General features: G+C 40.5%; 1 protein-coding gene and 1 long non-coding RNA gene across 2 annotated transcripts in view; both read right to left on the reverse strand.

The window, feature by feature from the left end:
* Window positions 1-501: 501 nt before the first annotated feature.
* LOC127433091 (C-X-C motif chemokine 13) lies at window positions 502-1958 on the reverse strand. The gene is made up of 4 exons (XM_051684757.1): window positions 1870-1958; window positions 1267-1402; window positions 868-951; window positions 502-706 (listed from the first exon to the last, which is right to left on the reverse strand). Exons 1-4 carry the CDS (start codon window positions 1931-1933, stop codon window positions 664-666), a joined length of 327 nt encoding a protein of 108 aa, XP_051540717.1. The 5' UTR covers window positions 1934-1958; the 3' UTR covers window positions 502-663.
* Window positions 1959-8419: 6461 nt separating this feature from the next.
* The window catches only part of LOC127433113 (uncharacterized), a 49027-nt gene continuing 40513 nt past the window's right edge, over window positions 8420-16933 (reverse strand). Inside the window, exon 3 of the long non-coding RNA XR_007895846.1 lies at window positions 8420-8483. This is a non-coding gene — a long non-coding RNA (uncharacterized LOC127433113). The remainder of the gene's footprint in view (window positions 8484-16933) is intronic.

The raw sequence follows: 16933 nt of genomic DNA on the forward strand, positions 1-16933 counted from the left end.
ATAGCATTATTCTTTATGTGGACCTATGGACCTATGGTAAGTATTTTTTGAGAAATAAGAGATACCAATGTTGAAGGACTGACTAAAGCGTGATTGTAGGTTGATGTTAAGCATTGTGTTTTACTAAGGTACTGTGAGAGACTATGATTAGAATAGCCAAACAAGAGCATTTGTTCTCCATAAGATGACTGCAATATTATAGGTTATTCTCATTGAAATTCGGGTTAAACAATAGCCTTTTCATGCAGTTTCTCCTCAGCTCTCCTCAGTTTCTCAGGTTCTGTAACTCTTGTTTGGTCTAAACAAAAAACCCTCATCTTTATTGTGTTAATTTTACACCTTATAATTAAAGGTACTTCATGTGGACTGTTTATACAACAGTAAAGTCACAATCAACTGGAAGTCTTGGCCTTATATTTCCAACTTAAAGTCAATAAAGATGTCCTTTTTAAAGGAAGAAGGTTATTTATTTCAAAACAAAACAAAAATATTCACATTGTTTTGTGGGAAGCTTATGATTACAAAATTTAAATGTATAAACTATACATGAAAATCACACAGTAACATTCAGTATACTGTACATTTGAGTTTGCTCTTTGAATGACAGGAATAGTTAAGAATATGGAAAATGTCTTTGTTGTGGTCACTCTTGCCTCTGTTGATTTATGCCACAGTGGGTACAGTATTTTCCTTTACAGCTCTTTTGCTGAAGAAAAAGAAACAAAAGGAAAAGAATGTTAAAAAGTAGGTCAAAATTTCAGTCAAACTTAAATTAGGTACAGTAGATTAGATAGTCTAGATTGATTTATCTCACATATTAATTAATGGGATTTTTAAGGATAAAGATCATTTTTACGGTTATCCTACCTCTTCATCACTTTCGATACGACATTGTTGATCCATTTTGCTTCAGGGTCTACACAAACAATTTTGTTGTCCTTTTTGGTGATTCTGAGGAATTAAGAGAAAAGTCATTAGTTTGATGAGTACAGTATGCAGTAACTTGTAGCAGTTGCAACAAACCGCTTAGGTTAACAAAAAAAAAAAAAAACCCCTACTTTTTATGCTCTGTAAGTGATTATTTGTCTGAGCTCATCTTGGGTTGTGTGGGCTAATGCGCAAATAATGAAATGAACTTTTGCTCTGAGGTCTGAGCTCTGAGGTTTGTCATAACAAAGGAAGCGTGCACCCCCTCGTACATTTCCACCATGTCTGTGATTGAAGTGTGTGTGCTACAGATGTGTGTGAGCAAACAGCATAACTCACAGGATCTCAGTTTTGCGGCAGTGTGCTCCTGGAGGCAGGATCTCAATTCTTTTAAAAAAACGAGATGGGATGATGGTTGCAGTGGTGGTCAGACAGTGACATTTGTTATTGGATGTAAAGCCTTCCATTGAGACAGCTGAAAGGAGTTGTGTATAGTTAGTTTTCAAAAAGGACAATCAGAAACAAAGATGGCAAATAAAATTTGAGACTATGTGTGTGTGTGTGTGTGTGTGTTTAAGTGGTTTACGAGGACTTTGTTTTAGGTTACAAACTGGTAATTACAAGGGAATTATGCTATAAATGTTTATGAGGATATTTCTAGTGTCCCCATAATTCAAATCGCTTAAAAAACATACTAAACAATGTTTTTTTGAAAATGTAAAAATGCAGAAAGTATTTTGTGAGGGTTAGGTTTAGGGTTAGGGTTAGGGGATAGAATCTATAGTTCGTACAGTATAAAAATTATTATGTCTTTGGAGAGTCCTCATAAGGATAGCCTCACCAACATGTGTGTGTGTGTGTGTATTGAGATAATAATCTTAATTATGTAATAAATAATAAATGTAAATATTTAGATAATAATGTTGGGCAGTAGTCTCTTACCAAGCAGAGTTGTGAAGCAGCAGATTGTAACAGCTGCCAGCAGTAAATATGTGCGCTGTGGCATGTTGAGGCTGAGATCAGAAGTGCAGTAGAGCAGGTCTAGGATGAGAGACATCCTCTGCCCAGCTTATATTGGTGTTCAGAAGAGGAAGTAATGGAGAGAAAAAAAATTGGGTGAAAAAATAAAATGCATATGAATGGGAACTTACCAGTCGAAGGAAAATAATTATAGTTTTAAGTGAAGATGAAAAGACAATCATGTAAATTCACATTATAGCATTACATATAATTTATTTCATTTGTATTTATGTATTGTACTTATATTATTTTTGGAGACTTAATATTTCAAAGCATATTTAGCTCTCAATATCATTAATGGTTTTCGGTAATATTTGGTTATAATTAATTTATGGTAATTCAAGAATTTTGAACACATCATTATTAAAAGCTTAAAAAGTCAGAGTAGGAGAAATAATTTTCATCTTTCATCTTTCATATTGTATGTGGTAAACTAAAATCAACTTAATAAATGTCAATAATCAGACATGATACTAATACATTCCGAAATTTCTCATTGAGATTTACATACATGCATGCATGCATACCCCATAACCAATATTTGGTTATAATTAATACATGGTAATTCAAGAAAGTTTGAAGAGTTTGAACGCATCGTTAATAAAAGCTTAAAGTGACATTAGGAGAAAACATTTACATCTTTCATTTTTCATTTAAATGTATTATTATTATTTATCACAAAATTGATCACAAAGGTTTGGTCATAAACAGAACCTTTCACTGTTTCAAATTGCAGTTGGTTTCCATTCTCTTGAAGTGATTTGAAATGTAGAACTTTCAGTTTCATGTTTTTAGTTTTCGAGATTTAAAAGTGATGCTCCTTCATCATCACTGCACCACAGTGGCTTCACTGAATACGAACTTCCTGTCCAGATATACCATACAGAAATATACTGTGAATTGACATTTATGTTGTGATGTTTAAGGAAAGACTGATTTGAAGTAAAGTTTTCTTTACTGAAACACTTACATAAAATGTGGTTCGTGTGGTAGGCTAATATCTAAATCATCTGGTTTATTGCATTTTATTGTTTTATTTATTAATCACAAAAACATTATTTAACATCACTGAATCAACTTAGGTTACACCAAAAAAACAAATTTTAACATTTCGATCAGGTAGAAATAGATCTTTAAGGTAACAATGGCACATAACTACTTTTTACAGTGCTGAAGATGATACAAATAAACATTGAGATGTGAAGGTCAAACAGTTTAATCTGAAACAATTAAATGTGACATTTAATTTAACACCAGAACAGTGACCTAGGGCTGGGGATCTGTGTAAAATTATTGTAACTGTAAAATTATGAATATTCCCATGAAATATATATATTTAGCATGTTAAATGTAAAATCTTTGTATAGAAGTTTTTATTTCATTGTAGATACAGCAAATAAGTCAGGGACAGTAAAACTCCATTTATTAAAAAGCAGTTGTGTAAATTACAAGAAAATCTGAGTGAAATTTTATTTTATTTTTTTACTTTTGTGACTTGAGCTCCTGCCATAGACTAACATTTCCAGCTACGTTTAACATGGTGATTTTAGTGTATTTAATGAATAGTAAGTGAAAATTTCCGAAACTTGTTTACTAAAATAGTTTGATGATAAACACCATTGCCATGTCGGACAGACAGAAATTGCCAAATTAAGGAACAGAAAATGCTGCCCTGCGTAGAGCTGAAGATTTTGTCTATTTTAAGACAGCACAGCCCTGAGCACAGTACATAGCTTTATTTTTTTACCGTAACTTAAGTATCTCATGCTATCTATAATTATCTGAGGGATTCCAGAACAACCAAGAAATAACATTTCTGGCACTGTACCACAGCACTGTGTGCCAATGATGATGGTACAACCATTGCAATATTTTACAAATGTCTTTTCCTTACCAATGCCTGTCTTATTTGTATATATGGGTCAGTTATTCTTTGGTGGCACATGGTGCCTTGAATTATTGCATTGCATAATGGAATCAAAAGATTAATAAGGCATTTTGGAGCATAATGTTGAACCAAGCATAAGAAAACTGTGCCTGGATTAAAGGTATGGACAATGATCCTAAATACCTCCAAAAACCCAGGACTGGTCTGGAACAGCAAGCAAAGTGTCCAAATCTAAATCCCATTAAATAAAAGATCACTTGAAAGAAGGCACCTCAGAGAGAATCAGAGCAGTTTGCAAAAGAAGATTTGGCCATACTGCCAGTAAAGAGATGTAGGAATGTTATTGAAGCACTTAAAAAGAGTATATACTATATATTTAGGCATACTTGGTATTTATGTGTAGAATTTAGATTTTTTGTAACAAACAATCTGTCCCTGAAACAGCTGTAAATTTACAATCACGGCAAGAATTTTAGAGATAAAATAAATAAATAAATAAATAAATGTATGTGTTTATCAAGGAAATGACAAGTGTCAGGGGAGCACATCTCTACCAGGGCAGCATAGTGACCATTTGAATATAAGAAATATAATTCAGTTTTACATCATTAGAATGCCAAACCGGTCAATATGTAAGAACTGTATTTAATAATTTAAAAAGCTAACTTGTGAGCTAACCTGTTGTATGAGTAAGTCCAAGGCTCACAAAACCTTTTTACAGAAAATGTAATAACCATCACAGCTCATTACCATCACAAATCTGAAACATTACTCATTATACCAAATTCCAATTTAAGGTTTATGAAGGTCTTGATCCGATCTTTATTTCAGGACATGTGATAAATGTTTTAACACAGAAAAATCCTATTTTAAAGGTGTTTCATTTTTCAAGATTTCAAGAAGTCAAAAGTCCCCCATTACTGAAAAGTAAAAAGCTGATTTATTCTAGGTTGCCAATATCTGTCCAGGCCAGGATTTCTGCTTATAATATCAATAGGCTATTTTTTATATTTTTTCAGACAAAACAAGTACCTAGAATTGTTATATTATGTAAATTATATTAAAGCTGAAGTACTTTAAGTACACTATATGGCCAAAAGTTTGTGGACACCATATGTGCTTGATGAACATTTGATTTCAAAACCTTAGGCATCAATTTCCCCCTTTGCTGTAATAACAGCTTCCACTCTTTTGGGAAGGCTTTCCACTATACTGTATGTAGTAACAAGGCTGTAGGGATTTGCTCTCATTCAGACACAAGGCTATCAGTGAGGTCAGGAACTGATGTTGGTCGATGGGGCCAGACTTACAGTTGCTGTTCCAGTTCACCCCAAAAGTGATCAGTGGGGTTCAGGTCTGGGCTTTGTGCAGGCCAGTCAATTTCTTCCACGCCAGACACAGTAAACCATTTCTTTATGGACCTCACTTTGTTCACAGGGGCATTGTCATGCTGGAACAGAAAAGGGCTATCCACAAATAGTTGCCACAAATTTGGAAGCACACAAAGCCCAAGCCATTACATAAAGAAACATTCAGATTTTTCTTTACTGGATTTAATGGAGTAACCAGATTCGTTAATTAGAAGGGGGTATCCACAAACTTTTGGCCATATAGTGTACTTGCTGCGCCATCGGAATTGGAGAATTCAAACAGCCTTCGGAATTCTTCCAGAACCCTTCTTCTGTTGATCAAAAAGATAGTCCCACCTCCAACTCATGACACTGGTTGAGTCAATTGTGAGTCAAGTGTTGGGATAGACGGACCACTCAGAATAAATTAATTTTTTTTATCACTAATGGCTTACTTATAGCCTAGTTGTCTCTGCATAGTAAGCAAAGTATTTTAACACCGAAAAAGTAACACTTCAGCTTTAATGATCAAAATTCTATTAAATTAAACCAATGATTTTCCATGATACCCAAAGCAGTAAGTGTGGTTTTAATGTCATGCACATTAGACATTTACGTGGGTGTTATAAATGTATGTTGTCTACACAGGACGTTTGAGGCATTTGTTCCACTTTCCGCTGCCTTCATGGACTCGTGCTGATATTTAGCAGGTGTGGGTGCACTCTGTGGATTCAAACCACACAAAGCTCCACTCATTTCTACTGTATGTAAAGACGTTGTTATATGACTCACACCTTACAAATTACTCATCAGGACTCTAATAAATGACATTTCTCAAAGCATGATTACTGCAATGACATTAGCTATCCCCTAGCCAATTTTCCCACTCCCCCATTACTGATGTTATTGAAATGACATTAAGATTAATTAAGATAAGATTTTCACTCCAGAGTAGGCTACATACATTTTCTAATGCCTGTTTACATGAGAAAGGGAATGACAGAAGATACAGTATGTTTTATTTCAACAGTTTCTGGCTTGTCTCTAGTATGTAACAAAATATTAATGTTTATCATATTCTTGTTTACATCTATATTAATATCCTTTGTCACTGATCCCCAAAGTCTGGATAACACCCAGAATACCAAGATCCTAAATAAAGGGTTCACATTACTAATTTTCCCAGTTGTTGAGTTACAGTACATAACAGAATTAGCTTTTTCCCTTGATATTGACAGTGGTGGTCTGCACCTTTTTGTCTTTGCTTAATGCTTATATGCTCCAAGTATTCTCTTTGTTTCCCTATGACTTAAACATCTCATCCTAGCCACATGTTGCATTCGGCTATGATGTCTATTACATAATGTCTTTAAATTGCCACTTTTTTTTATTATTTTATTTTTTTAAATAAAAGTTTTGTTATTTAATGCAAAGGCATTCATACATTTGTACTATAAGTGTGTCTTAACTGTTCAAATACTTTTTGGAGCCACTATAGTCAACTAACAATGTTGCAAAATAAACAACTGAATGTTAATTCTTTCAGTGCCATCTGCTGTTCTAAATGGGACAGTACAGTGACCTCCTAAACCTGTTTTTGTTTTTACACAAATTGTCTTAATTCACTCTGCAAAACTATATAATACACAAATTTGGATGTGCACAGACCATTACCAAATTATGATCACACTTACTGACATTATATCAACAAAACAAGGGATTTTTTTTTTTTTTTTTACTTTTCCTCTTCCAAAAACAATGTTGATTTTGAGGCAATTTCATCAACTTTTTTATATTTTTTAAATGTTTGCAAATGTATGTAGCTAATGAAAATCCCTGAAATGAACACATTTCTTTTTAAACAAAATACTTATTTATCATTTTCAGTTTTGTTTAAGGTCATTAAATGAAAAAAAATAAATAATAATAATTCAATAATTGTCCAATAAATGTAAGGATAGTGTTTGGGGTAACAAACCCCCATGTTGCAGGGGCTAAAGGTCCCTATTAAACACATTGTTTTCCTTAAGTGGGTGGAATAGATTTGTTCTGAAAAATGTTTAAAGTGGGCTCACATTGACTGATCCAATCACAATGGAGATTAATTTGTTTATAAAATACTTGAGATGGAATAAAATGCCAAATGTGTTTGAAATGAACAGGAAATGGTTGACTTTTTCTGAAGTAGTCATTTTGAGTAAGCATCATCTTAATTATTTGCATTAGTTGACAAATTGTGCGCTATAGCTATAGCCCCGGTATCTACACGATATCACTTTGTATCCAATTTTTATTCCAATAACATAAAGGGTAACATAAAACATTCAATACAAGACATCTACATCAATCGTACAAGTTGAACATATTCTTAGACACAACATTTGATATCAACAATGATGACTCTTGTATTTTCTTTTCTTTTTGTACAAATTATTCATGGAATACAATGCATTAGTTAAAGCTTTTTTTAAATACATGTATTAGATTGTGGGTTCCCCATTGATGCCCAAAGACCGTCTTTATTTAAAGGCTAAAGGACTTTTCAGAGCAAAAACAATTCAGACACACTAGTCCATTCATAAACATAATCAAAATGTAACTGGAATAAAAATAAGGCCAAGGACTCTTATAACAGAATTTCATACCTTCTGAATATAAATTTAGTGTGATCTTTTACATATATTTAACAAGTGGATTATTGTCCATCGTTCTAGATAACAGAGCAAATGACATGAACAGTTTGGATGACAGCATCCTTACTGGCATTAGATGTGTGGTTTTGTGTGCATCATAGTCTGTCTCTTGTGAGCAAGTAATTACTCTTAATGTAGTTGAGAAGTGCATCTGCAGCTGAAAGGTTTGAGTTTACTGTATAGATATCAGTCGCCGTCCCAGCTGTGATTCAGGATTCAGGCAGACTTTGACTAGAGGATTCTTCAAAGTCACACTGTAAGCAAAGTATAGAGCTTTTAGTTTTATCAAATTTATCAAATAACTATTGTTCACATATTGGTTAAGCACACACACAGACACACACAATAAATGTTTTTTCATAAACGAGGACGTCACAAATGACAGATTTAACTTACTTCTGGGGACAAATTTGTCCCCAAAGTATAGTAGGCTACACACACACCCACGCACATGCACACATTCTGAATTAAAATCAGCTTACACAATCTCAGTGGTATCACAGAATGCACTTGGTTTATGCACTTTCCACTTCTTGATGTTTTCAGGCCTCAGCTTTTCATATGTTTTGAAACACATGCATCGCTGTCTCATGAACATATGCTGCCCTGCAAGCAGAGATGAACACAAACTTTTAATAAAACTGGATGGTACCCCTTTTGGATGTTATTACTGAAGAGTAAAATATCGAACTTAATGTTTAGTTGATCAGACTGCTTGTCTTGTTTTTCTGACATTTCATTATTATGCCAAAAGAACAATGAATTGACAGGTACAAAACGAAAAGTAATTAAACAGGTATACATGGAATGTGTTTATTATGGAGAAGAAATGTTACAAAAAATTTGAATGTAGGAATTTTTACAGGGAATGGAAAAACTAAAATTTCATGCCATATAATGAGTCAATCATGCAAGCAGATACGTGTGAATCACAGAATTACCCAATGAGAATGAAGAAAATGGTCTATGCTATGGTTTAAGGTATCTGTCATAATTAATCATTATTTAAAGACTGATTATGGCATCATGAGTCAGGATTGGATGTTAGATCTAAACAGGTAGTCCAGACATTTAATAATTATGTACACCACTAATAAACCACAAAACAGGCTATACAGGTGTAGGCTAATTATGTATTATAAGTTAACAGAATAAAATGTGTAAAAAATAACTTACCCTCAGTGAAAGCTATGTAGATCATAAAGACCAAGGACAGGAATAATATGGACCGGCTCATGTTTGATCTCAAGATGCAAAACACATGAAGTAGATTTGAATCTGACAGGACTTTTAAAGACTACCATGGGACTTCCCTTTAATTCCCATTTTCAAAGAAATGACATAATCCTTAGCAGACATGATGCTGCCAGTCATACCAGCCCTAAATTAAAGAACTAACATTTTTTATGTTGAAGGGGTTGAGATATGTATCTTTTAATATAATGAAGCAATTCTTGATATTTTCTGGAAAACAAGACACTTTCATTGCTGATTGACTGATTGATTGATTGATTGATGTATTTTTGAACTTTAAATATTTGTTTTGATGTAAGATAGGGTAAATCCAGGTCAAGTGGAACCCTTTTGCAAATCATCTCAATGACAAAATATGTCCCAATTTACTGTAAAAATGGTGAAACAGTCAAGTCAATGGTATTAGCACACCAGCTGTATAATAATTTATTAAAAAAACAACTGATGGTACACTTAAATACATTTTTAAGAACAATTTAAGAACATTTATTTATTTTATCATAATAAAAATTGGCATGTTTTGCTAACAGTAGAGAAGCTGATGATTAAAGCAATATCTGAACTATTTTCCATGTAATTACAGATCACCGGTTACATTTTGACAGAAACAGGTCTTTTCCACAGGGCTTAGTGAGGAGGATGAGAGACCTCAGAATGTTTTGCTAACAGTAGAGAAGCTAATGACACAATTATATTCTTGCATATGTTGAATATTTGGACCCAAATAATTTATGTAATGGTTTAAAACCATTCTTTTAAACTTTTTTCTAAATATGGATAAGAACATGTTTCAGTAAAAATCATGTTCTGACTGACACAAATCAATTAACTTATTTTGTAGCCATTTTGAAGGTCAAAGACAAAGGTGTTCTGCTTCATTCCAACAAATCATTCTTTATAATCTTGATGAACAGAAAATGAGGACATCACTGATGGACAGTTTATTTTCCTGCAATTTTTCCATTTATTTTTTTTATTTTTTTATTTTTATACATGAATATTCAATTCATGATTTTCCTTAATTTTGAGAACATTTAGTATGACATGCATGTTTTATTTATTTATTTTTTATTTGGTGTCACAAATGGAGACATTGTGTTAATGAGATTTTTAAGTACATTTATTGAAAAGGTATGTAAAATATAAATTTTTAGGTCTGACTAAAAATGTGCAAGACAGACAACATGACTATGTGTAATTTTATTCGAATGTAACTGTATTATATAGTTTTAGAGGAGACTGGGGCTAGTTGTCACACTTTTACTGCAGTGAATATTACTCAGGGTATAGGGGGGTATTTTTGAGTCAACTCAACTTCTGCATTGCCACAAACCTTAAAGTTTTGGCTACAAAAAAAACAAAAAACTATTAAGCTATTATTAAAAAGCTATTTCATTACTGCCCAGGAAAAAAGCTAAACCTTTTGTGACAACCTGCCCCAATAGCAGTACATGTTTACACACTATATGGGGAAGGCTGTCACATGAACAGCCTATCATAGGCTTTTCAGCAAAATATAGAAAGTAAAACAATTATGAGAAAACGATTCATGAAATAACATAAATGTAAAAGGTAAAATGCAAAAATATCAAAACATTGTTTTGGCCAATATGCTTATATCTCTCAATATTGCCAGTCTAACTTCAGCAGCATGCCTCACTCTTTTAACCTAGATAACAATAATGCATTAATAATATTACAATGCATTCATATTGCAATTGAAAAAACAATTTAAGTTAAAATACTGAAAAAGTATAGTTCCCTATCTGTCACTCACTCGAAGTTGTGTCGATGTAGTGACACTAGGGGTCACTCTTGGGAGCCCGAGACACCTCTGGTCTTTGATGAAAACACCTCTGGTCAATGAAAATTGGCGAGTGGTATTTGCATGCCACTCCCCCGGACATACGGGTATAAAAGGAGCTGGTATGCAACCACTCATTCAGATTTTCTCTTCGGAGCCGAACGGTCATGCTCATTGAGCTGAATCCTACTGTTCATTCACCTCTGCTGGATCTGACGGCACATTTCAGCGGCTTCTCCCTCCTCTGCACTGGTGCACTGCAGAGAACGCCCCTGGGCACTTCGGCAGAAAAACAAGAAAGTATATTTTCTGAAAGAGCTTTTTTCTTCTCTAAAAGAGTACACATTTCTCTAAAAGAGTGGCACACATGGAACGTCTTTTTAAAGATGCCTTTCCGATTGTGTGTTATTCATGGTTGCGGTCGTTATCTCTCAACTTCGGATGGTCATGATCGCTGTCTTTCGTGTCTGGGCGCGACCCACACGGAGGCAGCGTTTGTGGATGGTTCATGTTCTCATCGCGAGAACATGACCATAGCAACGTTGCGGTCGTTGCATCCCCAGCAGCTACCCACCTTGGTCCTTCTACCTACGGGTATGAGGCCAGCGCGGCTAGCACTGGGGGCGATTTGGGGACCCCAATGGGATAGTCTCCGCTGGGTATCCCCCCGCGGACCTCCCATGCCCCAATCGGGCTTCCGGATGAGTTCGCCGGCTCGTCTCACGGCGAGTCTGGCTTCTTGTTCGGAGCCCGCAAAGATGATGAGCTCTCGAGCGCAGCATTGGAGAGCGGGCTTGTCCAGTCGGACGCAGAAGCCTCAGCTGGGCTTCCCCCTTCGGGGACGATTGCCCAGTCAGAGGCCGATGCCGAAATGACGGACATGCTTTCCCGGGCGGCTGCGAGCGTCGGGTTAGAGTGGAACCCTCCGCTCTCCCCTGAACGGCTTGATGATTGGTTCCTGGGCTCACGGCACCACTCAAAGCAGCCACGCCTCGCTCCAGTGCCATTCTTCCCGGAAGTGCATGAGGAGCTGACGAAATCGTGGGAGGCACCTTTTACTGCCCGGCCCCGATTCTGCAGTTCCCCCACTCTCACTACACTCGATGGCGGGGCGGCCAGGAGCTATACGGCGATTCCCCCGGTGGATAAGGTGCTCGTGGTGCACCTATGCCCGCAGAGCACCGCCACCTGGCGCGGACGCCCTAAGCTCCCGTCCAAGCCCTGTAGGCTCCCGTCGTCCCTGATGGTTAAAGCCTACAGCGCTGCTGGACAAGCCACCTCTGCCCTGCACGCCATGGCTCTCCTGCAGGTCCACCAAGCCAAGGTGTTGAAAGAACAGCACGAGGGTAGTTCTGCCCCAGATTTGATGCAGGAACTGCACTCTGCGACCGACCTTGCTCTCCGAGTGACGAAGGTCACAGCGCAGTCTCTCGGGCGGACGATGGCCACACTAGTGGTCCAGGAGCGCCACCTTTGGCTCAAACTGGTCAAGGTGGGCGAGGCCGACAAGACACGGTTCCTTGCTGCCCCCATTTCCCAGGCTGGCCTATTTGGCGACACCGTCGAGGACTTTGCACAGCAGTTCTCGGCAGTGAAGCAGCAGATGGAGGCAATCCAGCACATCCTGCCCCGGCGCGGCTCAAGATCCCACACTCCGTCTGCTCCTCACCAAGGGAGTCCCCCTGCGGTGACTGCACTGGCTCCACCGTAACCCACCCCTTCGGCCCGGCCCTGGTGTGGAGCCCACCGCAGGAAGCAGACGCCACCCGTCTCACAGCCGGCGCCTAAGAACCCATGGAGGTCCTCAAAGCGCCCCTGAGACGGGCGACCCAGGGACGAGGGAACCCACTCACTTGGAGCTGGTAAAAAGACCACTCCATCCCCCGGTGTCCATCCATGTGTCACATACCCGGTGTGCACGGTCGTCACCACGACTACCGTCCAGGGTTTTTTTCTTGCGTCTTCACGAAGGTCGCAGAGGCTGCCCTTGCCCCTTTAAGGGAGATGGGCATTTGCATTCTCAACTATCTCGACGACTGGCTAATCCTAGCTCACTCTCGAGACATACAGGGACCTGGTGCTCTCACACTTCAGCCGGCTAGGGCTTCGGGTCAACTGGGAAAAGAGCAAGCTCCACCCGGTTTAGAGCATCTCATTTCTCGGTCTCCTTGACGGCGCGCCTTACGAACGAGCGCGCCCAGTCGGTGCTGACCTGTTTGAAGGCGTTCAAACAGAAAACAGCGGTTCCACTGAAACTTTTTCAGAGGCTCCTGGGGCATATGGCATCCTCGGCGGTGGCCACCCCACTCGGGTTGAGGCATATGAGGCCGCTTCAGCACTGGCTTCAGACTCAAGTCCCAAGATGGGCATGGCGCCACGGGACACATCGCATGGTCATCATGCCGGTCTGTCACCATCTTTTCAGCCCTTGGACCGACCTCTCATTTCTACGGGCAGGTGTTCCTCTAGAACTGGTCTCCAGGTGCATCGTGGTCACGACAGACGCCTCCAAAATGGGCTGGGGCGCTGTTTGCAACTGGCACGCAGCCGCCGGCCTCTGGACGGGTCCGCGACTGCATTCGCACATCAACTGCCTCGAGTTGTTGGCAATTCTGCTCGCCCTGCGGAGGTTCTGGCCGTTGATCCAGGGCAAGCACGTTTTAGTTCTGACAGACAACATGGCAACGGTAGCATATGTCAACCGCCAAGGCAGTCTGCGCTCTCGTTATATGTCACAACTCGCCCGCCGTCTCCTCCTCTGGAGTCAGCAGCACTTCAAGTCGCTGTAAGCCACTCACATCCCGGGCAACCTCAACACTACAGCGGACGTGCTGTCATGGCAGGTTACCCTCAGGGGATAGTGGAGACTCCATCCTCAGGTGGTCCAGCTGATTTGGAGTCGATTCGGACAGGCACAGGTGGACCTATTCACCTCCCAAGAATCCTCCCACTGCCCGCTCTGGTACGCCCTCACCGAGACTCCCCTCAGCATAGACGCGCTGACACATAGCTGACCCCCTGGACTATGCAAATATGCATTTCCCCCAGTGAGCCTGCTTGCACAGACCCTGTGCAAGGTCAGGGAGGACGAGGAGCAGGTTGTCCTGGTAGCACCCTACTGGTCCACCCAGACATGGCTCTCGGACCTCACGCTCGTCGCGACAGCTCCCCCCTGGCGAATTCCCCTGAGGAAGGACCTTCTTTCTCAGGGACGGGGCACCCTCTGGCACCCATGACCAGACCTCTGGAATCTCCATGTTTGGCCCCTGGACGGGACGTGGAAGACCTAAGCTGTCTACCACCTGCAGTGGTAGACATGATCACTCAGGCTAGGGCCCCCTCTACGAGGCGCCTGTATGCCTTTAAGTGGCGTCTGTTCGCTAAGTGGTGTTCTGCCCGACGCGAAGACCCCCAGAGATGTGCAGTCGGATCAGTGCTTTCCTTCCTGCAGGAGAGGTTGGAAGGGAGGCTGTCCCCTCCACCTTGAAGGTGTACGTTGCCACCATAGCAGCACACCACGACGCAGTCGACGGTAAGTCCTTAGGGAAGCATGACCTGATCATCAGGTTTCTAAGAGGCGTCAGGAGGCTGAATCCCTCCAGACCGCACCTCGTTCCCTAATGGGACCTCTCTGTAGTACTTCAGGGTCTACAGAGAGCCCCCTTTGAGCCTTTGCAGTCAGCCGAGCTTAAGGCACTCTCCTTGAAGACTGCCCTCCTGACTGCGCTCACTTCCATCAAGAGGGTAGGTGACCTGCAAGCGTTCTCTGTCAGCGAAACGTGCCTGGAGTTCGGTCCGGGTTACTATCACGTGATCCTGAGACCCCGACCGGGCTATGTGCCCAAGGTTCCCACCACCCCTTTTAGAGACCAGGTGGTGAACCTGCAAGCGCTGCCCCAGGAGGAGGCAGACCCAGCCCTGTTGTTGCTGTGTCCGGTGCGCGCTTTACGCATCTATTTGGATCGCACGCAGAGCTTTAGGATCTCTGAACAGCTCTTTGTCTGCTTTGGTGCACAGCGGAAAGGAAGCGCTGTCTCAAAGCAGAGGATCGCCCACTGGCTCATTGACGCCATAACTATGGCATATCTCGCCCAGGACATGCCGCCCCCGGTAGGGCTATGAGCCCATTCTACCAGGGGTGTAGCAGCTTCCTGGGCCCTGGCCAGAGGTGCCTCTCTAACAGACATTTGCAGAGCAGTGGGCTGGGCAACACCCAACACCTTTGCAAGGTTCTACAACCTCCGGGTGGAACCGGTTTCATCCAAGGTAGTGGCACGCAACACAAGTGGATAAGCCCAGGATAGCCGGCTGGGTTTATCACTTGCACATAGGGCCTTCCACCTCCTTTTGAGCTGAAGACGTGCACCATTAATTCCCAGTAGTGTTCACAAGTTTGTTCCCTGGTTGACTTCCTCTGAGCCCTGTGGCAGTCGAGTTTTTGGAGAGATTCGCTGCCGGCCCAGTACACGTGCTAACTAAGAGTCCTGTTCTGGGGTAGGTGCTCTGCATGTGGTGGTTCCCTGTAAGGCTAACCCCATGCGATATATATCTTCTGCTAATTCATCTTCCTGTTGGCAAACTTCCTTGGGCAGAGCCCCTCTGCCTCAGTCTCCGTGTTTGTAATAACTCCTCCCCCATTGGCAGGATCTACCTTGAAGACTCTCCACATGGTTGGAAAGACCATGTGATGTATCCTTCCACTTAAATATCCCCCCCTCTCTTTGGGTGAGGTGTGGTCTCTGCTGTGTCTTCCCCTTGGGAGGGACACCCCTGACTAGACCTGGCGGCCCAGTCGGATAATCCCCCTTTTTTTTTAGGGAGTGGAAAAAAGAGAAGGGGAAAAGAGGCCACGACTGGGTTAAGCCTGTCTCTATCTCTTGGGTAGTTGAGTTGTCCCCAAAAAGGGCCGTTCAACACTCATAACTATGTTGGGGGAGGTTACGTGTCGACCTGGTGTGCTGGCTATGAGGTACACAGTAGTCTGCCCACCACACACCGCCAGTTCACGTAACACAGTTCAGCCAATTGTGGCGTTTCATATAGGGACCCCTAGTGTCACTACATCGACACGACGTCGAGTGAGTGACAGATAGGGAATGTCATGGTTACTTGTGTAACCTCCGTTCCCTGATGGAGGGAATGAGATGTTGTGTCCCTCCTGCCACAACGCTGAACTACCCACTGAAATGGCCGGACCTTATATCGGCTCCTCAGCATAAAACCTGAATGAGTGGTTGCATACCAGCTCCTTTTATACCCGTATGTCCGGGGGAGTGGCATGCAAATACCACTCGCCAATTTTCATTGGCCTTTTATCAAAGACCAGAGGTGTCTCGGGCTCCCAAGAGTGACCCCTAGTGTCACTACATCGACACAACGTCTCGTTCCTTCCATCAGGGAATGGAGGTTACACAAGTAACCATGACATTTCTCATTACCGAAACAATTATACAAATATTGCGGTAATGATGAAGTGTGTTGCGGTAATGAGGTGACCTAACACAAAAAAAACCCTAATAATAGGGACATGTGAGTACAAATTATTGCTTCATCTTACAGAGGCATGTAAAAACGAATATGTTGTTAGCAAGATTGATCATTAAATCCATTGTCAAACAAATTTAGCATCTGTTGCGGTAATAAGAATGCAAGTGAGGATTTCAATTGAAGGATTTCTTTTCAATTTAAAAAGTAAAACAATTATGCAGAAAACAATTTATGAAAAAACCAAAATGCAAAAGGTAGCACACAAAAATATCAAAACATTTTTTTGGCCCAGAAATCTTGTAACTGATAAATTGTATACATTTTTAACATTTACAATTTATCGATTGCTAACACACTATAACTGATTCTATTGGCTCAGTTCCCCCTAACCATTATTTCAACTCTCGAAACAAAGACACATTTCTCAAGACTATTAAAACAATTAAATTTTCCAGTTTGTTTATAAAAGTTTCTGCAAAAACTCTAAACAAAAATACCCTTATTTTGCACA

This window comes from Myxocyprinus asiaticus, chromosome 4 (assembly GCF_019703515.2).
Source record: "Myxocyprinus asiaticus isolate MX2 ecotype Aquarium Trade chromosome 4, UBuf_Myxa_2, whole genome shotgun sequence".
Taxonomy (NCBI): domain Eukaryota; kingdom Metazoa; phylum Chordata; class Actinopteri; order Cypriniformes; family Catostomidae; genus Myxocyprinus; species Myxocyprinus asiaticus.